Genomic DNA, 26,874 nt, shown 5'->3' on the forward strand with positions numbered 1-26,874 from the left:
ATTCTTCTTCTTCCGGGTTTACAGTGTTTACAGATCCCAGTGTGCTCGCGGGGCGTGTGTGGGCATGTGAGGACACTCCTCCTCACCAATCAGTGCACAGGGGAATGTCTGCTGACGCCCCTAGCCCCACTCGGCTCGGCTCGCTTCAGCCCCACTCCAAAACCGTGCGAGTTTTGGGTGCTAAGCAGGGCTGAAGCGAGCCGAGTCGTGCTGCTCTGAGGTAGTCGAAACGCGAGCCGTGTCGGGCTGAAGCGAGCTGAAGTGAGCTGAAAAAGGGTAGTGGAAAAGGGCCAATATAGTGAAGGCTACATGAGGGGGCAGAGCCTTTTCTTACAAAGACCCACAGTTATGGAACAGCCTTCCAAGTAATGTTCGGGAATCAGACACCGTCTCAGCGTTTAAGTCTAGGCTGAAAACATATCTGTTTAGTCAAGCCTTTTGTTAATGGTGTTTATGAGGTAAAGGTATAGATCTGGAGGGTCCTCAGACATAGTGTTTTGGTAAATTGGGATGTATGGATGCTGTCAGTCCCCCACTCACTTGCTCACTTGAGTTTGTTGACGGTGTAGTGGCTGCTGCTTTATGTCCCGGGGCTCCCTCATGCCTGTGTTTCCTTCTGGCTCTTCCCTTTTAGTTATGCTGTCATAGTTAGTTGCCGGAGTCCCTGCTTGTACTCAGTGCAACATGTATACTGTTCCTACTTATTCAGGCGACATTGGGCATACCTAACAACCTGTGTTTTCTCTCCCCACCCAATCTGTGCCTCTGAGTTACATGTCGGTCCTGAGATCGAGATGCTGACCTCTTCTGCTCCTCAGACCTGCCTGATCCATCCTGGTGCCCTGTGTCTAGCTGGAGTCTCATCACATCGCTCCTGTCGAGGACGACTCCATGTGGACAGTTGAAAGTCAGACTTGGAAGACGCTCTGGACACTTACAGTAATGCTTTTATGGCTGAGGACTACAGCTGACTTGCTAACTTTAGGACTGTAGTTGTCATGAACAGTTTTGCACTCAAGTCTGTGAAGATTCTCAGTCATCCAGGTCATAGTAAACTGTGGGTGGTAAAAGAGAGCAACTGGACTTGCTTGAAGATGTTTCACCTCTCATCCGAAAGGCTCCTTCAGTTCTGACTAATAGGGAGTATCAGATATTTATCCTCTCATGGATGAAAAGCAACCCTAAGGTGTCGTTGAGTCATCCTGTTGGTGTGGGAACCAACAACCATTGATCACCCCAACGACACTCTAGGCCCTTCACACCCAGCCCCCAGTGACCCACACCAACAGGATGGCTCAACGACACCTTAGGCTTGCTTTTCATCCATGAGAGGATAAATACCTGATACTCCCTATTAGTCAGACAGAACTGAAGAAGTCTTTCAGGCTACATCCACACGACAACGGCAACAAGATGTTATAAAAAAAATATCGCGTCCACATGGGCAACGGATCAGTAAAATATCAGGTACATATGGCAACGCAACGCTTGCTGAAAATGATGCAATACACATGCCACACCTCTAGGTGCGCTGTAAGACAGTCCCATCGGAGACACCAGGACAATAGAAGAAGTAAGGACGCATGCGCATAAACTATTATGCGCGAGACTTCATATTAGCCACAAAGTCAGGAAAATCTGTTCGTAAAATTACATTATAATGACCAAATACAATGAAAAGTATTTTTCCAGTCTCACCTGTGAAAGGTAATCCCATGTGATCTCGTTTGGACGGTAAACCTGTTGGTACAGTTAAACGCAGCACATGAATGAGGCATCTTTATTCTCCGCTTTGCCCCATCCAATATGGCGGCGAGGATGACGTATGATTCTACGCGGAAGGCAGCGTCTTTAATGGTCCGGAATAAATTGAATGCTACACGTTGATGGATTAATTTGTTCTTCTACGCCCTTTTTGAGGAATGTATTGTAGGACTTAAACCAACATCTGAAGAGGTGAGATCGCTCCTTTTTTTCCCTATTTTTGCTGGCAGGATTGACTCTGCCCTAAGGGCTATTCTCTCTCTCTCTCTCTCACTTTGCACCATTACACAATAAATATTCACAGTGAAAATATTTTGTAAGCGCGTTTCATGAACCAAGTTATAGGATTTGTTGACAACTCGCATCGAGTTCGTTACACTTCTACCCGGTGTGAAGCACTGACAGTCATGTGGTTGTGACATCATCGTAAACAAATCCGTTCTACTCATCCAGACGACTTCGCAACGGTGCCGTTGCCAGATTTTTCCACTCTGGAACCCGTTCTCAAAAGATTTCGTTTTGGGGCACCCAAAACGCCGGTGCCGTGTGGACATCAGGCCTAAACGATAAACAATTGTATCGGATTCACCTGAATCCGTTGCCGTGTGGACAGGGCCTTAGTCAGACAGAACTGAAGAAGCCTTTCAGATGAGAGGTGTAACGTCTTCAAGAATCTTCAAGCAAGTCCAGTTGCTCTCTTTTACCGCCCACAGTTTTGCACTCAAGTTTCCATCAATGAAGAGTTTATAACAGCAACGAAACTGACTGTGTGTTAAGAAAGAAGAAACCTTTATTTGTTTTATCAAGCACAGTGAAATTCATCCTCTGAAGCAGTGAACACACACACACACAGAGCAGTGGGCAGCCACAATAGAGCGCCCGGGGAGCAGTCAAGGGTTAAGTACCTTGCTGAAGGGCACTTCAGCCCAAGGCCACCCCACATTAACCTAACTGCATGTCTTTGGACTTTAGGGGAAACCGGAGCACCCGGAGGAAACCTACGCAGACACAGGGAGAACATGCAAACTCCACACAGAAAGGCCTTCGCCGGCACCTGGGCTTAAACCCAGAACCTTCTTGCTGTGAGGCGACAGTGCTAACCACTACAGTTAAAGCTGTTAATGTTATAGTCATGTTGTCTGTTGTTGCCCAAATGAGGATGGGTTCCCTTTTGAGTCTGGTTCCTCTCGAGGTTTCTTCCTCATGTCGCCACAGACTTCTCATTGGGGATAGATTAGGGATAAAATTAGCTCATGTCTTGGGTCATTCACATTCTGTAAAGCTGCTTTGCGACAAGTGTCTCTCTCCCTTCTCTAATGGATATTTATAACTCCCGCCTCACCCGCAAAGCCATCAGGATTGCAGGTGACCCCACCCACCCATCTCACAGCCTCTTCAGCCTGCTGCCGTCAGGGAGGAGACTGAGGCTACATCCACACGACAACGGCAACGAGATTTTATTTAAAAAAATATCGCGTCCACATGGGCAACGGATCAGTAAAATATCAGGTACATATGGCAACGCAACGCTTGCTGAAAACGATGCAATACACATGCCACACCTCTACGTGCGCTGTAAGACGGTCCCATCGGAGACACCAGAACAATAGAAGAAGTAGACGCATGCACATAAACCCCTTCTTCTACCCGGTGTGAAGCACTGTCAGGAACAAACACACAACAAGAAGAAGATGGCTGCGACTCCGTGAGGAAATCGTGCCTTCTGTGTGTACAAATTAGTTTTATTAGTGTGCATAATTTTATATAACTTAATTTTCTTATTGTGTGTGAACATTTTGAAAAGCATTTTTATATAATTTATATAACTTTTTATATTGTGTGTGAACATTTTGAAAAGCAGTCTTATCCAAGAAAAAAAAAATTCAAGAAATGGTTGTTGTTTATTTAAAAGAAAAGCTGTATACAAAAGGGAATGCGATGCAGTGGTTCATACAAAACAGCGAGAGTGCTGCTTGTTCTAGTCATGTGGTTGCGGTTATCGTAAACAAATCCGTTCTACTCATCCAGACGACTTCGCAACGGCGCCGTTGCCAGATTTTTCCACTCTGGAACCCGTTCTCAAAAAATATCGTTTTGGGGCACCCAAAACGCCGGTGCCGTGTGGACGCCAGGCCGAAACGATAAACAATTTTATCAGATTCACTTGAATCCGTTGCCGTGTGGACAGGGCCTGAGGAGTCTCCAGGCCAAAACCAGCAGGCTCAAGAACAGTTTCTTTCACCAGGCGGTCAGGAGGCTCAACTCCCTCCCTGTTCTGCCCCTCCTCCCCCCTCTGCCACAGATTCTGCTCGCACACACCCCTGCCCCCCCTTCAGCATCTGCCATGTCATCCTCACAGTTTCCCCCCCAACACACACACACACACACACACATACATCTCATCGTTCATTAACACACTGAACTCAGGGACCGCACATCTCACTTTACCTCGCTCATTTGCACTATTCCACACTACCTCATCTTAACAGCTGCTAGTTTGTTTATACTGCTTATTTCATGTTTACCTGCTATACCTCAAGTGCCCTTGACTGTTTGGTTATTTGAACCAATTTGTGTGTGTGTGTGTGTGTGTGTGTGTGTGTATATATATATATATATATATATATATATATATATATATATATATATATATATATATATATATATATATGAGTGTTTAGTCTACATCTAGTTCATATCTAGAGTGTTTATACTGTCTGAGTGTTTAGTCTGTGAATAGCTCTTATCTAGTGTTTACAGTTTATATTGTCTGAGTGTTTATGTCTTGTTTTATCTAGTGTTTATACTGTTTATATTGTCTGAGTGTTTATGTCTTGTTTTATCTAGTGTTTATACTGTTTATATTGTCAGTGTTTAGTCTGTCTTGTTTTATCTACTGTTTATACTGTTTATTTATACTGTTTATATTGTTTGAGGGCGGCACGGTGGTGTAGTGGTTAGCGCTGTCTCCTCACAGCAAGAAGGTCCGGGTTCGAGCCCCGTGGCCGGCGAGGGCCTTTCTGTGCGGAGTTTGCATGTTCTCCCCGTGTCCGTGTGGGTTTCCTCCGGGTGCTCCGGTTTCCCCCACAGTCCAAAGACATGCAGGTTAGGTTAACTGGTGACTCTAAATTGACCGTAGGTGTGAATGTGAGTGTGAATGGTTGTCTGTGTCTATGTGTCAGCCCTGTGATGACCTGGCGACTTGTCCAGGGTGTACCCCGCCTTTCGCCCATAGTCAGCTGGGATAGGCTCCAGCTTGCCTGCGACCCTGTAGAAGGATAAAGTGGCTTGAGATGATGAGATCAGATATTGTTTGAGTGTTTAGTCTATGTCTAGTTCATATCTAGAGTGTTTATACTGTTTATATTGTCTGAGTGTTTAGTCTGTGTGTAGTTCTTATCTAGTGTTTACACCGTTTATATTGTCTGAGTGTTTAGTCTGTGTGTAGTTCTTATCTAGTGTTTATACTGTTTATATTGTTTGAGTGTTTAGTCTATGTCTAGTTCATATCTAGTGTTTACACTGTTTATATTGTCTGAGTGTTTAGTCTATGTCTTGTTTTATCTAGTGTTTATACTGTTTATTTATACTGTTTATATTGTTTGAGTGTTTAGTCTATGTCTAGTTCCTATCTAGAGTGTTTATACTGGTTATATTGTTTGTTTGTTTGTTTTCAATTATTCTATTTTTATTTATTGCATTGCCTGTTTGCACCGTGGGTCAGAGAGGACTGATATTTCATCTGTGCTGTATGTCGAGCATGTATAGCATATTTGACAATAAAGTTGACTTGACTGAATGCACTATACAGTATAATTATTCAATAAAATGCTAGTTACACAGTGCATTACAGTTAAAATATGACCCTATGTGCATTCTCTAGATGATAAAGAAGATGTCACCTGTCGGAGGATTGTCCACCTGGCACGAGCTGCATCTGTCCCACAGTGCGCATCCGGAGCCTGCTGCTTGTTTACATGCGTTTCCGGCGTTGGAGCGTCTTTGAATTTTTTTATTCCCGGGCTACCTGTTGGGTTTAACTCCATTTCTGACTTAAATAACTAATAAATATAGTGTCTGTAGACTTAACAACCTACCTATGCAAATATTATCGTTTACAACTGCTTACTTTGTACAAAAACAGACACAATGAGTTATAAATAAATTGTCACAATTTGCCGGTAACCAAGGCGCCCTGTAGCTAGCCTATGAACCGCGCTACTTCCGCATATTTTCTGTCGTTCTTGTTGTCGAGGGAATCCAATCCATTACCGAACTCATCGTGCGCAGTTTGTCCATAGTCATAGTTAATCCTACAGGTTGGGGATTGATTACTTTAGCCTGTTCAACATGTCACCGGATGCTGTAGTTGTTTTCAAGACGCACATGTGGTAGTAAATACAGATCTTCGAAACATAAACACACCATACACTCACAGTAGTTTATACAGGCTGTGTGGAAGCTGTAAAACTGCTTTGTTAAATGATTTCGTTTACTATCAGGGTTGGTTATTTGTTTTTGCGTTCAGTGTCACAGAGTTTAAATCTGTCATGTTGTAAGAGACAATGTCTCGGGAAGACAGCACGTCTGTACAGTGTGGTAAGGAACAATGTGCCGGTCGTTTAGTTTATTAATCTCAGCTGTTTATTATTAATAATCTCATTCATTTTGCAGTTATGTAGTAATCAAATAGTCAAACTGAAAGAAGTCTTTCTAAACATGAATTATTTCATAAGATGTTTTTTTTCCTATCTAGGAAGCTGTACAGGCTGATCTGAGGAAACTGAAAAGCCTTGAGAAGCGCTTTGAGAGAAAGCTGGGTTCAGTTTATGAGCAGTTTGCTGATGTACCTGACAGCACTGTGGTGAGTGACTTCTTTCTTTTGTGGATAAAATGGACCCAAATCATCTGATGCACTGGGACTTAATCTTACTCTGATCCTCAAGTTCCAGGGACTCCATCATGTGTATACTGTGGAACAGCATGGAGTATACAGAACAGCACGTGGAGAAGGTAATCATTCGTGGTGTAAACCCCACGCTTCCTCATGATACGATATGGTTTTGATTCTTAAAGGAGATACGCAGAGCTTTTATTTTTAAATAAATTTCTGAGTGGATGGCATCTCCATCCTTGACTCTTGTATGCTGCATAAATGGGAATAAAAATATATATATTTTTTGAGAGTTAAAATCGACCGCAAAGTTGGCATTCGAGCTGCCCCGCTGAGCCAGCCAGCCCTGAGTGCGTGACGTCACAGCAGTAACCGGTTTTAAGGCCGAGGCCTTTTACAGCTATAGACCAAAGTCATATAAATAAAAATTTACGGTGAAAGTAAGAAACACCGTTACCTACTTACTCAACTAAAGCCTTGGTCACAACCGACCGTACGTGCTCCTACGGCCAGTCTACGTGCAAAAAACTCAAGAAACGCACGGAGGGCGCGCGTGTGACGTGCTGATTTTCGAGCCGTAGACTGGCCACAGACCGGCCGCAGAGGTTCTTTGTCATGTCAAACAAACTCTACGGGCGCTTACGTTTTTTTCAGGTTGCAAGACAAACTTACGGCCAACGTGCGTCTTTCTCCACGAACAAAAAAAAAACGCAGCGATTTGGGAAACGCCAAAAATCGCACGGCCAAAAAATCGTACGTCCGGTTGTGACCTTGGCTTAAGACTGATCTGACTTCATTGATTGTGGGTTGACTCTCATTAAAACAGGAGAGGTGTTATAACTTATGCAACATACATGTACATGCATGCATTTTCACTGATAAAACGTAAAAGGCTAATTAAATAATCAGATGAACTGAGACAATCACATTCTGAAGCAAATTAAATAATCTTATACCGGTAACTTAAACACACAATACAAGTTTACATGTATTAATCTAAATGCAGGTAAACAACGTGTTTTTGTTGTTTTATATCCAAATGAGAGTTGGAGCTTACTCGTCTGTGTTCTCGCTTCTTGAAGGCCGACCTTGTGGCCGATTGTTTTGAAACAATCTGACTTTCAGTTGTTCATTCAGTTCTCCATTCATTCACTTCTTCCATGTAAGGGCGAGATGGCAGCAATATTCAGCGCAGAAATAAGACAGCTGCTCCGCTCATCCTCTATTTTATCCATACTGTGTATTCCGCCATTACTGCTCGGCTCAGGCAATTACTAAAACCCGGGACGGAACGGGACGTCACCGGTTTTAGCAACAACCATGGGGAGGTCACTGCCCGAGTGATATGTCATGTCCTGTTCTGTCCCGGGTTTTAGCAACAACCCTCGGCTCACTCCAGGAGGACTGGTGCAACTGAACTTTCCTTTTTAAATAAATAAAATTAAGACTTTCCTTTTCTTGTTTTCTTTTCCTTTAATTGTTGGGACTGCACCCTCTTTCAATACGGGCTTATAGCCAACGCTCCTCAACAGATCAGAGGTCTCGTACGAGTCTTCAGTAAAATGTGCAGAGCAGAGGAGAGACCACTTCGTAGGCGCCCAATGTGCCCGTGAACTTCTCGCAAAACGCGTCCAAATCTTGGCAGTTTGAACATTCTTGGGCCATGAATGCAACGTAAATCTACCTTCTGTCGTGTTGCTGCACCCGCCAGCAACACATCTACGTGGCATGGTGATAAATTGGCTCAAAATGGAGGATCGGAGTTGCAGTCAGCTCTGTGTTTTAGTATAGCGGAAATGGCGATGAGACCGATAGACTTCCTGCTGTGACGTTACGGACGTCAAGGTCATTCACTCAGACCGCTACCTATATAAATTACTTTACTCGTAAAAATGACTATATTAGATTTATTGTTAACACTTAAAACTATTCCTGTGCCATTCTTGAGGTCTCAAGGCAATTTTCAACGAAAGTGAGGCCATGGCTCTGCGTATATGCTTTAAGAAAGGATTTGGTATCTGAAGATGCTACAAAATCTGCTATGATATTATTTCAATTCATAAGGCAATGATTCGGTATTTGACCACATCTACAGTACTGTGCAAAAGTTTTACCCTATTTTTTCATACAAACTTTGAAGAAGAAGAAGCCTTTATTTGTCACACGTACACTCAAGCACAGCAAAATTCCTCCTCTACACCCGTCTGAAACAGTGAACCCCCACATGCACACACAAGTGAGCAATGAGCACACACACATACCCAGAGCAGTGGGCAGCTATGCTACAGCGTCCAGGGAGCAGTTGGGGGTCAGGTACCTTGCTCAAGGGCACTTCAGCCAGTCTGGCTAACACGACTTCAAAGCTCTGCGAGCATTGGTCTGGCAAAGATATTAAGCCCAACCGTTTCCCAAAGGCGTGGTTGACCCGCCTCCCTGAAATGCCTCAGTTTGCTACTGGTCGAAGCCAGAAAAGGCTGTGACGAAGCTTAAACCAATCACATCACTCTTTCCTCTGACGTATGTGACGCGACGGAAACTGCTTGAGTAACAGGAAGAAGATGAATACCTCCAGGGCTGCTCTTTGCTCCGTTTTCAATGAGAACTTCCCGTTGAATGCTTTCAATACAGCATCTACCGCTGTGTATGCATTTGGGAATGCATTTGGCTTGCCGCTGCTCCATGTTCGTAATGTTTCTAGTGAATGAAGCGCTTCCGGCATAGATTCTGTAAACAATCTATGGCTTCCGGTCGCAGTTCTACTACGTCACTGCCTTGAACACGCCTCTACCCAGGGCCGTTGGAGATGCTCAAAGTTGATTGGCTCCTGATTTTTCAGGAGCTTGGAAGAGCTGGAGATAGCTTGCCTTGCCAGACTAAGCTCGCAACAGGCCCTCATGTTGCGTCACACTTAGGATGGGCGGGCCCAGGCTACTTCAGCCATGTCAGCGTGGGTTTTCTCTGGGTGCTTCGGTTTCCCTCACAGTCCAGAGACATGCAGTTAGGTTAACTGGCTACTCTAAATTGCCCATAGATGTGAATGGTTGAGAGGAGAAAACCTCTATAATAAGGCCAAGTTTACATTAGACCGTATCTGTCTCGTTTTCCTCGCGGATGCACTGTCCATTTACATTAAAACGCCTGGAAACGCCGGGAAATGGGAATCAGCCAGGGTCTACGTATTCAATCCAGTTCGTGTCTGGTCCGGTGCTGTGTAAACATTGAGAATACGCGGATACGCTGTGCTGAGCTCTAGCTGGCGTTGTCATTGGACAACGTCACTGTGACATCCACCTTCCTGATTCGCTGGCGTTGGTCATGTGACACGACTGCTGAAAAACAGCGCGGACTTACACCTTGTATCACCTTTCATTAAAGAGTATAAAAGTATGAAAATACTGCAAATACTGATGCAAATACTGCCCATTGTGTAGTTATGATTGTCTTTAGGCTTGCCATCCTTCCACTTGCAAGTGGTAAGTGACGCGCATGCCCGACATGCACTAGGATCACACACACAGCGGCTCAGTCCCGAATCACTGCTCGTGCGCTTCACTCGCGCGCTCTGTGAGCTGCGCAGGGCCGGAGTGCGCACCCTCCGGAGGGCACTCGCTGTTCAGGGCGGAGTGATTTGGAGCGCAGGATGCCTGCGGAGCCGAGCGTATCCGTGTATTGGCGTTGCTGTGTGCACGCTAATCGTTTTAAAAACGTTAATCTGATGATCCGCTGATACGGTCTAATGTAAACCCCACCTAAGCCAGTAGAAGGCAACAGGAAACCATTGCTGTAATCCTTCCCTAGAAACTGATGGCTGGAGCCGTCAGAGCGGCCACATCACTACAGTGATAGATACAGTAGATAGATCTATATGTGACCAATGTTATTCAGAATATGGGTTAAGCCTCCATTAATGAATGAATGATGATGCTAGCCTGTTTACACATCAGTTCAAAATACATTTTTTTACACACCAGTGGTCTGTCATTTTTCAATAACAGTCGGTTTATTATTAATTAGAATCCATCATAATCTATGTATGATTGTTGCCTTGATTCATTTCAATCATTGCCTTTTAAACTGATGCATCCAAATTCTCTTTGGATTCTTAAACCTCAATAATCTAATTCTTCTTCCTTCATATACTTCAGGGAATTACAACTTTCAGAAAGCTTTTTTAAACCTTTTACATCACAGGTTCCCAACCCCTGTCCTGCACAATGTAGTGTTTTCCCTCAGCTCATTAATAGCCCTTCCTGGGTTGGGGGGGGTAAGAGCAACGGAAATGTTTTTCCACTAAAAATCCAAGACTAGGCTTGGGAACATGTGTTTTACACAAATCTACAATACAAAGGAAGTTGTGTCAAACTTCAGTCTCCAGAAAAGAAGGACACACTTGAAGGTAGAATTGTGTGTGTTTCCTCAGATGAGCAGCACATTGTGCCAGTTCTCAGTGCTGATTGGGCAGGTGATATGGACGGGACTGTTCAGAGGGTCAGACTCTCTCCTTCTGAGTCCATGCTGGCAGCTACACTGAAGAGCAACCACAGTGAGGTGGCTAGATGCTTGCTCGTTCGATTAGAAACCGATGCTATTCCCCAGGAGTCCACGCTCATCCTTGACAATGTGTTCAGCTTTGGTAAGACTGAGAGGCATATGCAGCTTTCTTAGACATATATCTCAATCCTAATCATTTGCGCTGTACACGTATTGTGTTTTCTGTACTCCCAGTACAGCAGGAATACTTCAGGAAGCACAGTTAAGAGTAGGCATTTGTATCAGCTGTGGTTTGTGAATGTGGAACACGTTGCTTTGTGACTACAGATTACACAATCATAGCATTTTTCTAAATGATGATTTTAAATACAGTTCACAACATACAGTCCCCTCCAGAAGGATTGGAAGAACAAGACCAATTCTTTTGTTTTTGATATACACTGAAAATATTTGGGTTTGAGATCAGAAGCTTTCATTTCCTGATATTGAGGTTTTTCACCCACGTGACCAAGTCATGTGATGCATCATTAGGCTGCCATTTTGGACGTCACGGCTCGAATCAGTTTGAATGCGAGGAAGGCGACAAACGAAAAACATAAAAGAAAAAGGAGCGAGATGCAGAAAACACCTTCACTATCCAGCGACGTAGGGCATTTACAGGGCGAGCAGAGGGAGAGGTATTTGCAAAAATTGAGGTTAGCAGGCTTAGAGAACGACGTTTACCTGTTCCACCAGGATTGTTCACTGACGTACGGAAGTACATGAAGCCCTCGTCTTTACCTGACTTCGGCCCACATGATCTGTATACCTATGTCGTTAAAAACCCATCGCCATACACAGGGATTGATCTGAAAGCGTATAAGAGTTTGGATGCCTAAAAATATTTTGTGTCAGGCTGGGTAACATGCCTACATCAGCGGGTCGTCCCTGGAGCCGGTGGTCCCCATCTTATTACAGCTAAGGTTTGTTCACATTTTCATTTACTTTCGGTCCTCAGGATAAACAAAATGTTATTAAATGTCATTGAAATAACTTCTTAGTCTGTTGAGACATGGCCCGTTATAAATTTGCTGTTACCAGGCAATGACCAAGAACTGTATTATTAGGGTCGGTGTCTGTGTTGTAGCAGTGTACTAGCAGCTAGCTGTTAGCACTAGCTAATGTCAACAACATAGTAGCTAGTATGTTACTGTAGCAATGTTTATGTTCAGTCATTTGGATGACTGTTAAAACCTTTCAGTCTCAAGTTTTTCCTTTACTGTATTTATTAGTTTACTGTAATTATGATCCGGCAGCTATTTACACCGGATCCAGTGTAAATAGCTGCCGGAGCCAACGTCCGAGGTTCCGGAGCACGCTCCGGCTTGCTCCCCCTCAAATTAAGCAGCGCACTCCGGCTTGCTCCCCCTCAAATTAAGCAGCGCGCTCCGGCTTGCTCCCCCTCAAATTAAACAGCGCGCTCCGGCTTGCTCCCCCTCAAATTAAGCAGCGCGCTCTGGAACCTCGGCCGGAGCACTCCGGGAGCAAGCTGGAGCACGCTGCTTAATTTGAGGGGGAGCAAGCCGGAGCGCGCTCCGGCAGCTATTTACACTGGATCCGGTGTAAATAGCTGCCGGATCATAATTACAGTAAACTAGTAAATACAGTAAAGGAAAAACTTGAGACTGAAAGGTTTTAACAGTCATCCAAATGACTGAACGTAAACATTGCTACAGTAACATACTAGCTACTATGTTGTTGACATTAGCTAGCTTGACCTTCAAAATGGCAGACACCGGGGCGTCACGTGACCCTGTGACGTCAGATGAAATACCTCAATTTACATCTAGACGTGTTAAACAACTCAGAACATGGCACCTCAGGTGAGCCACCAAAAGTATTGGAACAGGCAGTCCAATAATCACTGAGACAAATTCGAGGTTATTATTCACTGAGCCTGAGGCGGATAATTGTTTTACTATGAATACACAGGTGATTATTTTTTAAAAATCGTATTTAAAAAAAATTATTTCAAACTTTAAAAGCAGCATGCAATTGTAATGCACGCAGACTTGTCACTTATTGATGCCGACTCACATAAAATACTTTGTTTTGAAAGAGATAAAATAAATCACAATTCCACCTTACCTTTGAATAGTTTTAAACCAAACTTCGTATCATCTTTAGTGCTTTTAGGAACAGTATTTTCTTTCATAATTTGTAATTCTTCCTCACTTACGGTAACAAAGTGATTGGCCGCCATTTTGCCGAGTCGCTCAAGGTGATTATTGAGAAATAGTCCAAATCTTTTGACCAGTCAGTGTGTGCAATTTCCTGTCATCACTTGCGTATTTATAGTAACAATTTAATATTTGTTTGCAAGCAGTATAATTATTGCTTGCAATAGCATCAAACTGATAACCCACTGACCTCACCAAACGGTTGCATTCTTCTTTTGTAATGCTTTTCTAGGCTTGTACCGCAGATTCTTTCAGTTCTTGGGGGTTTCTTCCTTCAATCTCCTTTTCAGGAGGTGAACTGCATGCTCAGTTGGGTTAACGGGTAGTGATTGACTTGGCCAGTCTTGCACTTTTCCCCCAGATGAAGTCCTTTATTGTCTTGGTAGTGTGTTTTGGATCATTGTCTGTCTTGCTGCATAATTAAGTTCTTCCAATTAGATTGAATGCATTTTTCTGTAAATTGGCAGACAGAATGTTTCTGTCGATTTCTGAATTCATTCTGCTGCTATCATCATGAGTTACTTCAACAAAAAAGATTAGTGAGCTCATTCCAGAAGCAGCTATGAAAGGCAAGCCTCCACCGTGCTTGACCGATGAGCTCATATGTTTTGGATCATGAACAGATCTTTTCTTTTTCCACACTTTGGCATTTCACTTTGGTAAAGGTTAGTCTTGGTTCCAGAAGCTTTGTGGTTTATTTCTGGTGGGTTCAAACAAAATTTACCATGTTCTGAGTTGTTTAACACATCTAGATATAAATATCAGGGAATGAAAGCTGAAATTCTGATATATCGTTTCATAGTCATCTTTTGATTTCAGATGTCTTCAGTGTAAAACAAAAGAATTGACCTTGCCATTCCAATACTTTCGAAGGGGACTGTATAGAAGGGTGTATGTTATGCGAGTGCATTTCTTTGACATCTCCACTTCAGTTCACAATCGGGAAAAACAGTGATGGGGCATTACAAATGGAGCAAAATTGTTTGCCTTTGGACAGTTGTGTATTAAGTCAAGTTTATTTCTATAGCGCTTTTAACAATAGACAATGTCGCAAAGCAGCTTTACAGAATTTGAATGACTCTAAACATGAGCTAATTTTATCCCTAATCTATCCCCAATGAGCAAGCCTGTGGAGACGGTGGCAAGGAAAAACTCCCTCAGATGACATGAGGAAGAAACCTCGAGAGGAACCAGACTCAAAAGGGAACCCAGCCTCATTTGGGCAACAACAGACAACAGGACTATAACATTGTCTTAAAACTGAATTTTTCATTGTATTAAAACTGATTCAAAGGGCGGCACGGTGGTGTAGTGGTTAGTGCTGTCGCCCCACAGCAAGAAGGTCCGGGTTCGAGCCCCGTGGCCGGCGAGGGCCTTTCTGTGTGGAGTTTGCATGTTCTCCCCGTGTCTGCGTGGGTTTCCTCCAGGTGCTCCGGTTTCCCCCACAGTCCAAAGACATGCAGGTTAGGTTAACTGGTGACTCTAAATTGACCGTAGGTGTGAATGTGAGTATGAATGGTTGTCTGTGTCTATGTGTCAGCCCTGCGATGACCTGGCGACTTGTCCAGGGTGTACCCCGCCTTTCACCTGTAGTCAGCTGGGATAGGCTCCAGCTTGCCTGCGACCCTGTAGAACAGGATAAAGCGGCTAGAGATAATGAGATGAGATAAAACAGGGTGATCCAACTACATTAGCAAAGCTCTAACACATCTAACGCTAATATTCAGATTCTACCAAAGGTCTTGATTAGTTGAACGAGAAGCATTAGCAGACGGGCTTGTGCAGTGTACAACATAATCCTGAAGAAATTTCACGTACATGGATATTATTGATAATAGTTTTAGTAATTGTTTTTCATCTTCATTAAAATGGTTGATATTCTTCCCTTTGTTTTTGTACGTGTGTGTATTTATGATTGTCTGCTCTCGGTACAGAGTGGGTCACTGATGACGTACTGTACTACACCACTCGAGAAGGGCTCCGGTGCAGACATGTTTATCGACTTCACCTTACAAACACTGGGGCCCACAGTATCCTGGTTTATGAAGAAAAAGATCCTGAGTAAGAGTGTTTCTGAGACTAGCTGGTTGCTCTGTTCATGTCCTGTGCTGCTTTATAAAAACCTGAGCATAGAAAGTTTTTAGTCACTTTTGTTATTTGGTTATTGCTTCTCTCATGGGTTTTTTGTTCCCTGTGCTAGTTGTAGAAGAGCGATATTTCACTTTAGTATAACATGTATGGTTTTTATGGTACTCGCCCCTTCTTATTGCATCTTTGTAAATAGAAGCTACATCAGCAGCTCCAGCACTATAGTTCGCTTTACTACTCCTCTCAGAAATCAATATTACCCCATTCACTCCTGCTTATTTTAAAAACCTCACCAAATGTGATGCTTCTGAAGCACAAACTATTTACAGCAAGATGCTGATACGGTACATAAGTAATATATTTTTAAAAATAATGTGTATATTGTAGAGCTATATTTATACATACTCTGTATATTGTGTATATTCTGCAGAGCAATCCATCATCACATTTTTATTTTTTGATTTTTGTATTCTATTTATTACTTTTTTTTTTTAAGGTCCGGGTTCAAGCCCCGTGGCCGGCGAGGGCCTTTCTGTGCGGAGTTTGCATGTTCTCCCCGTGTCCGCATGGGTTTCCTCCGGGTGCTCCAGTTTCCCCCACAGTCCAAAGACATGCAGGTTAGGTTAACTGGTGACTCTAAATTGACCGTAGGTGTGAATGTGAGTGTGAATGGTTGTCTGTGTCTATGTGTCAGCCCTGTGATGACCTGGCGACTTGTCCAGGGTGTACCCCGCCTTTCGCCCGTAGTCAGCTGGGATAGGCTCCAGCTTGCCTGCGACCCTGTAGAACAGGATAAAGCGGCTAGAGATAATGAGATGAGACTTTCTTTTTTTACTAGCCACCCACGTCCCCATCTTCACAACTTCTATCTTCACATCTACGGAGCATTGCAATAAGCATTTTACTGCATGTCATACTTCGTATGATTGTGTATGTGACAAATAAATTTGAATGATGTGCATTGCATAATTATTCACCATATTTTGTCATGTTACACTCTGGAAATGTAACTTGATTGAACTGGGATTTTCTCTTACAAAAAAATCTAAGACGTAAAGGTGTAAAAAGGTTTGGACTTTGAGTGGACCATTCTAACTCATTCAGGTTCTTGGTTTTGAACCATTCTAGTGCAGTTTTGGCAGCATGCTTAGGGCCGGTATCCTATTGGAAGTCTTTTGTAGACTGGTTTTCTTCTAGCTTATCCAAATCAAATCCATTTTTATTGGTCACACACAACCTTTCACAGTACGATGTGCGGTGAAATGCATGCACTGAAATAAAAACATAGACTGCAAAACAAAATATGAACTGTACAGTAGTATGTGCAATACATTGCTGTGCAACATGGAGCTGATGTAGTTGTAGTCAAAAAGCTAACAATATAATAAATATTTATAATTACCAGTTATTCCACAAAATCGAGTTGTACATGTGCTCATAGCAGACGAGGCACATAGTGCCAAGTCGGCTATAAGCCATGTACAATGAGTGAGTGGAATAACTGTTTATTATATCCACATTCACTGGATTTTGAGAAACGGAGCATTTTTATTTGTATTTTTTGCAAATTTGATAAATAAAGACTTCATACAAAATGTCCAACAAAATCATTTCCACTTACAATGTAAACAAACCAGTGAAATGACCGTAGCAATTTGTGAAAAATGCTATAATAATAATTGCTGAAATTTTTTAAAAAAGATATGTTCTTGCCATCAAATATTTTTATTCCATATTTTGTTGCCTTTTTTTTTGTTGTATTTTTTGGGGTTTTTTGCCGGTTGGCAAACCAACTTAAGGGTGCATTAGCGCCACTGACTGGGCTGGAATATGGAACAGGAAATATTGGGAGGGGAACAACTATATTCTTTTATTTAGCTATTTCTGTTTCTTTTAAATACTTGATAATCTTCGGGGGGGGGTTGTTTTCAAGTAGAGTTTTTATTTCATCCTCGGTTGGTTCAGCAACATGATCCGCCATTTTTGTTTTTCTTTACTCACAGTTAGGCCTGTAATGATAATCAATAAATCAATTAATCGCACGATAACTTTTAATGAGCTCGATAACTTTTCCGGCCGCGATAATTTCTATTTGCATGCTTTTTTGTTTTTCTCGTCTATCTCTCTCTCTCTCTCTCTCAAAGAGACTGAATGTCAAAAGGCTTCTATCGGTCTCTACTGACTCCCCTCGTTTCCAGGTCTCCAACCTTTTTTCCTCTGAGAGCTACTTTTACAAAATAAAAATGGCCGAGAGCTACTCATGTTTTGTAACATTTATTCTCATCGCTCATTTCGAACAAACAAACTCAGTAAGCTATCTTTTCCTGAACATTTACAATGTTACTGTCCACATCTCACATTCTGTATTAAAACATTACAAAAATATTATCGTTATTATTATTACTACAAATACAGATATTGTTACTTATTCACTTATCATTGTTGTACATGTCCATGTCCCTGTATCACACTTCACAAAACTATTTACATGCACCAAGACATCTAAAAATGAAATGTTATCATGGATCACTTACAATTTCTACAAACCAAGAATCAAAAACTTGACCCAACAAAAAACTTTGGAAAGTCCGGGTCCGCTTTGCAGTGCGCAATAAATCCGGAGTGACGACCTTTGTTGGCCAACTTGGCTCAAAAATACATGTGCATTTGTGCAACAAGCTCCAGCTCAGAGAGAATGTTTAGCACAGCTGGCAACATTGCTATACCTGAGAGATCCTGCCTTAAGCCACACAAAGTCAACATGTTGGTATTTCTTGCTCAGAATCTAGCTACGGATTTACATATGACCTGATGAGGCATCTGCTTTTTATTAATGTGGAGTGTTTTTGTTGTTAGTTTGCACTTTTTGTTTACAAAGGTCCGAACTGGCAGTTTGTTTTCCCTGTCTGAGCCTAATGTTTAATATCTTTTAAGGGCAATTTTGTTACAGAGACTTAATAATCCATTTTATTTATTGTTTTGGTTGTGTTTGATTTTTATTCAAGTGCAGTTTTTTGTTAAGTCCTTGCCGTAAGCCAGACTACATTAGGTTATTCTTATGTTAACAAGTCCATTTTATTTAGGCCTGTTGTTTTTGGTTGTCTTGCAGTTCCTGTGTTAAATGTTCTTTAGAAAGTAAAGTTTATTGATCTTTGAAAGGGTGTATTTGCATTATTATGCCATTATCATTATATTAGTTGAAAATGGTCTTAAAATGTCAATATTATCGTTTATTGCAATAATTTCTTGGTCAATTAATCGTCCAGCAAAATCTGTTATCGTTACAGGCCTACTCACAGTATATGAGCTGATATCCTAGTAGGAGAGTAGCCAATCAGAGCACACAATTGCTTATATCCAGTGAATGTGAAGAGAATAAATATGGAATATGCCATGTGTAGTGATAGGAATGATGGGTGTATGGGTGTTGTGCAGAGAAATCCAGAGTCTGTATTTATATGTCTGTATATCCCTATCTCCACTGGGGTCAGCTTCACAGTCCTGTCAGAGACAGACAGACAGACAGACAGCCTGCCTGCCTGCCCGCCCGCCCGCCCCACAAAATTATACCACCACCACCATGTTTCAATCTGGAGATGGTGTTGTCAGGGTAGTAAGCAGTGTTGCATTTCTGCCAAACATAGCACTTTAGGTCAAGGCCAAAAAAATTCTTCACCGTGCCTTTTGGTAGACTCCTAATGGCTTTCATTTATGTTTCTTCACACTTTGTGGAGTATCTTATTGTGTGGGGTGGCTATGGTTGTCCCATACACAGTTTCTCCCACCTGAGCTAGCTTTCTCTCCATTCAGGCTGAAACCGATATTTTCTCGCAATATAACTGACATTTTTTTTTCAACCATTAGAACAAGAAAAATATTTAAAATTTTTAAGTTTAGCAGTAAAGCAATCTATTCTATTCCTCTACCTGACCATTTATTTACTATATGATGCACAGTGAGACCAGTGAAAAATCATTTCCTTTTGCAAGGATACAACTCTAGTAAATATTTTAAAACCAATTCTTTCAACTTCACTACACCACACCGATGAAGCATTGTCCATTAAAATAAACATGCCCAGATTGTTCAAACTGCATCTGACTGAATCGCCACTTGTGCTCTGAAACAAGCCACTAAGGATCCTCATTACAGCAATTACACAAGTGAAACAGTGATGAACAGTGATGTTTCTAATATTAATAAAGATGCAATAACAAGGTGTACTTTCATATATAAAATGCATATCAATGTCAAATGAATTAGGAACGTTTCTGTGCTGTGCAGGTTCTTTGTGGAGGTCATTCGGTCAAGAGACCAGAAGCTTCTGACTATAAACTGCAGTAGTAAGAGCAGTTCCGAGGTCTGGATGATTGACAGCAGGTCTCCTTTCTCACCACCTAAACTAATACAGCCTCGGCAGCCTGGTTTGCTGTACCATGTAGAGCATTCTGACAACCAGCTGTATGTCCTTGCCAACACTGGCCCAGGCCACGAGTACGAGGTGAGCATCTCCTCTGTCCCATACACGTGCTGTTTCTCTTAATTATTATTATTATACCCCCGCTCCGGGGGGGGGGGGGGGGGGGGAATACTGGTTTACCTCTGTCCATCCGTCTGTCCATGTCTCTGTCCGTCCAAAACACCCTTTTTCTCAGCAATCACAAATCATAGCCACTTGGTACTTGGTACCAAACTTCAGCTTGGGGTTCTATACCGTCTGTACCGTTTTCAGGTCTGTCACACATCAACTTCCCGTTTACTGACTGAATGTATTTACGAAAAGTATAGGGTGGATTTACAAAATGTTTGTTACACTTTGCTCAGCAACTACAAATTACAATTGCTTGATATTTGGTACTGAGCTTCAGCTTGAGGTTCTATACCGTATACAGTGCTGAGCATAAATGAGTACACCCCCTTTGAAAAGTAACATTTTAAACAATATCTCAATGAACACAAACAATTTCCAAAATGTTGACAAGACAAAGTTTCATATAACATCTGTTTAACTTTTAACGTGAAAGTAAGGTTAATAATATAACTTAGATTACATGTTTTCAGTTTTACTCAAATTAGGGTGATGCAAAATTGAGTACACCCCACAACAAAAACTACTACATCTAGTACTTTGTATGGCCTCCATGATTTTTAATGACAGCACCAAGTCTTCTAGGCATGTTGGAACAAGTTGACGACATTTTGCAACGTCAATCTTTTTCCATTCTTCAACAATGACCTCTTTTAGTGACTGGATGCTGGATGGAGAGTGATGCTCAACTTGTCTCTTCAGAATTCCCCAAAGAAAATAATTTCTTTACACCACAAAGGTGAAGGCTACAAGATGATCAACAAAGCTTTACTTATTAGTCAGAATACTGTCGCAAAAGTGGTACAAAAATTTAAGAAAGATGGAACTGCAACCATCTCACAGAGACGTCCAGGTCGTCCACGGAAGTTAACACCTCGACAGGAGCGTCTTCTGATGAGAAGGGTTGAAGAAAATCGGCATGCAAGTTCACTGCAGTTATCTAAAGAAGTAGAAAACCAAACTGGGGTGACTATTTCCCGTGACACAATATGGCGTACGCTGCAGAGGAATGGCATGCATGGATGCCGTCCACGAAAGAAGCCTCTCCTAAAGCCCAGGCACAAAAAAAGCCCGCCTAGAGTTTGCCAGGGCCCGTGCTGACAAAGATGAAGACTACTGGGACTCTATACTCTGGAGTGATGAGACCAAGATAAATGTTTTTGGAACTGATGGCTTCAAAACTGTATGGCGTCGCAAAGGTGAGGAATACAAAGAAAACTGCATGGTGCCTACAGTGAAACATGGTGGTGGCAGTGTCCTTATGTGGGGCTGCATGAGTGCTGCTGGTGTCGGGGAGCTGCATTTCATTGATGGCATCATGAATTCACAGATGTATTGCTCTATACTGAAAGAGAAGATGCTACCATCACTCCGTGCCCTTGGTCGTCGTGCACTTTTCCAGCATGACTAAACACACATCTAAGGCCACTGTTGGATTTCTGAAGAAGAACAGGGTGAAAGTGATTCAGTGGCCAAGTATGTCTCCTGATCTGAACCCAGTCAAACACCTCTGGGGAATTCTGAAGAGACAAGTTGAGCATCACTCTCCATCCAGCATCCAGTCACTAAAAGAGGTCATTGTTGAAGAATGGAAAAAGATTGATGTTGCAAAATGTCTCCAACTTGTTCATTCCATGCCTAGAAGACTTGGTGCTGTCATTAAAAATCATGGAGTGTTGGGGTTCACCTAGTCGGAAACGGTCAATCGGTCAACTTACTTCTCGGGACCCCCGCCCTCGTACCACCCAGACGTCTGGGACGGAACACCGCAAAAAAACAGAGAACCAGAGATCGGTTTCACTGCTGTTTAATCGCAGTATTCTCGCCAAAGATGAAAGATTACAAACACCTTTTATAACAAATTATAATCTCTCTAAATGGCTATTGTGTCTGTCGAATGTGTGTGTGTGTGTGTGTGTGTGTGTGTGTGTGTGTGTGTGTGTGTGTGACCTCAGAGAGGGGTGTGTGCGTGTGTCTCTAAGGGAGGGTGTGAGTAAGTGACATCATTTTGATATGTGTCTGTGTGTGTGTGTGTGTGTGTGTGTGTGTGAGAGCAGGTCACATTTTAATTACATCACTGTTCTGATGGAATGTTCAGATGTACGTGTGTGTGGTTGAGCAAGTGTGCAGCTTGATCTTGGGGCAGGTCAAATAATCATAACATAATAACATATCTGATCATATGACATGATAGCAAGGTACAAACAGAAAATAAGAACAAACCTAAACAAAGACAAGCACGAAACATAAACAAAGAATATGTCTGGCAAAACAAAGAAATGCGACTTCACCAGAGAAAGGTCAAACAGGATTCAGGATTAAACTCATGAAGTCTTAACATTAGAATCATAAGGTCTTAACAACCCTAAATTATATTCTGTAATTATAAAACTAACTTAAAACTATAAAAGTAACTTAAATCATTGAATGCATCTTAGATCTAACTTTTAATTCCCAATACACGTTGGCTATGGTTGTGTGTGATATCAAAGGCCATTGTGAGTGTGTGTGATATCATCGCAGACCCTGTCGCCATTCAGACACATCTCATATCAAAAATACACATTTCATATCAAAATAAACAAAATGTTCCCAAACAATGTCCAGCCGAGACATAAGGTCATTTTAAGGCCCGGTCCCACTGCACTTATGGATGCAAAGAGGATGTAAAACGTAAAAAAATCTTTGCCATCCGTTGGAAAACGCTATGCATCCGTTGTGTACTCATTGCATACGTGCTTCATACGCTCTATCCATCGAGCATCCGTCCACTGTGATTTCATCCGTGCAAAAAGTTTTGAGCTGCACAAAACTTTTAGAACGGATGAACTTTCCGCCGTGTACGATGTAAATCCGCGACATATACGAGCAACAAACGTTCTATGTCCGTTATCATCCGTTAAACGTCTGCTGTATCCTCTCTGCATCCTCTGGGCATCCTCGCAACTCACATCCGCTGCAGCTGAAAACGGAAAGAGGGAGGAAAGATAAGGTACATGAAACGTCTATTCATCGTTAGTAGCACGGAAATAGAAAGGATGTAAGCGTATGCATCTCGTATATAAAGTATTCAAAACGGACAAAGCGTTTATATCTGGGATGTATCTCATATATTTAGGATGTCTGGAGTATGTCTAGAGTATGTAGAAGGACACCTAGCGGACAATCGATGTTTTGTATAAAAAGGGGGAGAAAATCATCTGGATCTCTCGATGTAGCCGCCAGCACGTCTTTCCGCTTTATGCTGACAGCGTGCGTGCTGCATCCCTTTATATCCGCGGAGCAGACGCAATTCATACCCCCCGCATGCGCAGTGAACGGTCTGCATCCGATATACATCCGCGCAACATCCCCTTTGTTTCCGTTAGGCGTACGTGATGCATCCCCTTCATCCGCTATGCATCCGCTCTTTCTGCTATGCGTCCGCTTCTCAGTTATCACCGGTAACCCCTTCGGAGCTGTCATCCACTTCCATCCGCTTTCATCCACTAGGCTTCCTATGAACATGCGTTTAACATCCCCGCTATATACTACCCACGTCCGTTCTTTTCTGTTCTGTTTTCGCAAATTTTGTCCATTTCTGGAGCGGATGAAAACGGATAGAGCCACCCCCGAAATTTTGCTCGTCCGCTGTGTCCTTTTTGCATACGTTTTGTGTCCATCGGCCAGTGGGACCGGGCCTTTAACTGACAGAAATTAATCCTTAATTTTGTCACAAATATATTACTGCCTTCTTGGTCAAGAATAATACACTGTGTGCACAATTATTAGGCAAGTGAGTACTCTGACCCTACCATTATTTCTATGCATGTTTTCCAACCGCAAGGTAGATACACTTGAATGCTAATTGGATTTAAGCATTCTCAGGTGGTATTTATTTGTGTAATGAGGGAGGGTGTGACCTAAAGTAATTAATACCCTATATTAAGGTGTGCATAATTATTAGGCAGCTTCTTTATCTCAGGCAAAATGGGCCAAAAAAGAGATTTAACAGACACTGAAAAGACAAAAATTATAAAATGCCTATCGGAGGGATGCAGCACACTTGAAATAGCTAAGCTATAGAAATGTGAGCACAGAACAATCAAACGTTTTGTTGCAAATAGTCAACAGGGTCGCAAAAAATGTGTGGAGAAGAAAAGACACAAATTAACCGCAAAAGACTTGAGAAGGATTAAACATGAAGCTACCAGGAACCCATTATCCTCCAGTGCCACAATATTCTAGAACTGCAACCGACCTGGAGTGTCCAGAAGGACAAGGTGTTCGGTGCTCAGAGACATGGCCAAGGTAAGGAAGGCTGAAACACGACCACCACTAAACAAGACTCACAAGTTGAAATGTCAAGATTGGGCCAAGAAATATCTGGACAGATTTTCCAAAGGTTTTATGGACAGATGAAATGAGTGACTCTGGATAGACCAGATGGATGGGCCCATAGCTGGATAACTAATGGACACAGGGCACTTTGACTCAGGCCCTGTCCACACGGCAACGGATTCAGGTGACTCCGATACAATTGCTTATCGTTTAGGCCTGGCGTCCACACGGCACCGGCGTTTTGGGTGCCCAAAACGCAATCTTTTTGAGAACGGGTTCCAGAGTGGAAAGATCTGGCAACGTTGCCGTTGTGAAGTCGTCTGGATGAGTAGAACGGATTTGTTTACGATGACGTCACAACCACATGACTGTGAGTGCTTCACGCCGGGTAGAAGTGTAACGAATATCACCAGGAAAAAGCCTTACAGAGCACTAGTGAGAGTGAAACATGAGCTTGGATATTATTATTATTATTATTATTATGTTCAGTGTTAGTTCACAGTAGTAATGCAAGAAGCAGAATAGTGACAGTAATAGTGAAGGAAAAACATGCAATTGTACAAACACTGCAGCTCTACAGCAAAATATTCATTTATGAAATGGTCTGATTCTTAACACCAGTAGTGCCAATGATCTCATTGCGATGCGAGTTGTCAACAAATCCTATAACTTGGTTCATGAAACGCGCTTACAAAATATTTTCACTGTGAATATTTATTGTGTAATGGTGCAAAGTGAGAGAGAGCGAGAGAGAGAGAGAGAGAATAGCCCTTAGGGCAGAGTCAATCCCACCAGCAAAACTAGGGGGGAAAAAGAGCGATCTCACCTCTTCAGATGATGGTTTAAGTCCTAGAATACATTCCTCAAAAAAGCAAATTAATCCATCAACGTGTATATCATTCAATTTATTCCGGACCATTAAAGACGCCGCCTTCCGCGTACGTCATCCTCGCCGCCATATTGGAAAGGTCAAAGTGGAGAATAAAGATTAGCTGCGTTTAACTGTACCAACAGGTTTACCGTCCAAACGAGATCACATGGGATTACCTTTCACAGGTGAGAAACAACAAATTAATCCATCAACGTGTAGTATTCAATTTATTCCGGACCATTAAAGACACCGCCTTCCGCGTACGTCATCCTCGCCGCCATATTGGAAAGGTCAAAGCGGAGAATAAAGATTAGCTGCGTTTAACTGTACCAACAGGTTTACCGTCCAAACGAGATCACATGGGATTACCTTACAGGTGAGACTGGAAAAATACTTTTCATTGTATTTGGTCATTATAATGTAATTTTCCGAACAGATTTTCCTGACTTTGTGGCTAATATGAAGTCTCGCGCATAATAGTTTATGCGCATGCGTCCTTACTTCTTCTATTCCCATACGAAAAAGAACAGTAAAGAACTTATAAGAGTTTACCACTGTCTTAGTAGTAAATCCTTATAAATATAAGGATAAATCCTTATAAGGATTTATAAATAAATATATATGCCATGTATGATTTACTCCTGAAAGTGGCCCATTTTGCATTTTCCTCATACAAATTTTTTATGAAAATCTAGTATGTATGAAGTGAACATTGTGCATGGTTTTTACAGATAATGTGTATGATGAATTACACTGTCTTTGTATGCTTCACGTAATGTTTGTAGTTTTAAATTATATTTTACAGTTTAAAATGTATATGCCTTTTATATGTAAATCCACATATGTTTGTGTTGGATTTACATATAAAAGGCATATACATTTTAAACTGTAAAATATAATTTAAAACTACAAACATTACGTGAAGCATACAAAGACGGTGTAATTCATCATACACATTATCTGTAAAAACCATGCACAATGTTCACTTCATACATACTAGATTTTCATAAAAAATTTGTATGAGGAAAATGCAAAATGGGCCACTTTCAGGAGTAAATCATACATGGCATATATATTTATTTATATTTATAAGGATTTACTACTAAGACAGTGGTAAACTCTTATAAGTTCTTTACTGTTCTTTTTCGTATGGGTTGTTCTGGTGTGTCCGAAGGGACCGTCTTACAGCGCCCCTAGAGGTGTGGCATGTGTATTGCATCGTTTTTAGCAAGCGTTGCGTTGCCATATGGACCTGATTTCTACTGATCGTTGCCCATTTGGAGGCGATATTTTTTTTAAATAACATCACGTTGCCGTTGTCGTGTGGATGTGGCCTCAGACACCAGCAAGGTGGTGGAGGGGTAATGGCATGGGCTGCTATTATTAAGGATGAGCTAGTTTGACCATTTCAGGTTGAAGATGGACTTAACATCAACTTCCAAACCTACTGCCAGTTTCTAAAAGATACATTCTTCAAGCAGTGGTATGGGAAGAAGTCTGCATCATTCAAGAAGGCCATGATTGTTATGCAGAACAATGCACCATCACATGCACCCAAGTACTCCACTGCTTGGCGAGCCCACAAAGGCCTTAAAGATGACAAAGTAATGACATGGCCCCCTTCCTCACCTGACTTAAA

General features: G+C 42.1%; 2 protein-coding genes across 5 annotated transcripts in view; one reads left to right on the top strand and one right to left on the bottom strand.

Annotated features, from left to right (window-relative positions):
• Nucleotides 1-5,967, bottom strand: part of camkmt (calmodulin-lysine N-methyltransferase) — a 246,140-nt gene extending 240,173 nt beyond the window's left edge. For both annotated transcript variants that reach the window (XR_009655047.1, XM_060925612.1), the window contains exon 1: nt 5,667-5,967. Coding sequence is in view for 1 of the 2 variants with exons in the window: in XM_060925612.1 (XP_060781595.1) it covers nt 5,667-5,810 (144 nt within the window). In the remaining variant the exon portion in view is untranslated. The remainder of the gene's footprint in view (nt 1-5,666) is intronic.
• Nucleotides 5,968-6,121: 154 nt separating this feature from the next.
• The window catches only part of prepl (prolyl endopeptidase like), a 43,547-nt gene continuing 22,794 nt past the window's right edge, over nt 6,122-26,874 (top strand). For all 3 annotated transcript variants that reach the window (XR_009655048.1, XM_060925613.1, XM_060925614.1), the window contains exons 1-6: nt 6,122-6,363; nt 6,521-6,628; nt 6,711-6,777; nt 11,079-11,291; nt 15,303-15,429; nt 19,741-19,957. Coding sequence is in view for 2 of the 3 variants with exons in the window: in XM_060925613.1 (XP_060781596.1) it covers nt 6,247-6,363; nt 6,521-6,628; nt 6,711-6,777; nt 11,079-11,291; nt 15,303-15,429; nt 19,741-19,957 (849 nt within the window). In the remaining variant the exon portion in view is untranslated. The remainder of the gene's footprint in view (nt 6,364-6,520; nt 6,629-6,710; nt 6,778-11,078; nt 11,292-15,302; nt 15,430-19,740; nt 19,958-26,874) is intronic.

This window comes from Neoarius graeffei, chromosome 7 (assembly GCF_027579695.1).
Source record: "Neoarius graeffei isolate fNeoGra1 chromosome 7, fNeoGra1.pri, whole genome shotgun sequence".
Lineage (NCBI taxonomy): Eukaryota > Metazoa > Chordata > Actinopteri > Siluriformes > Ariidae > Neoarius > Neoarius graeffei.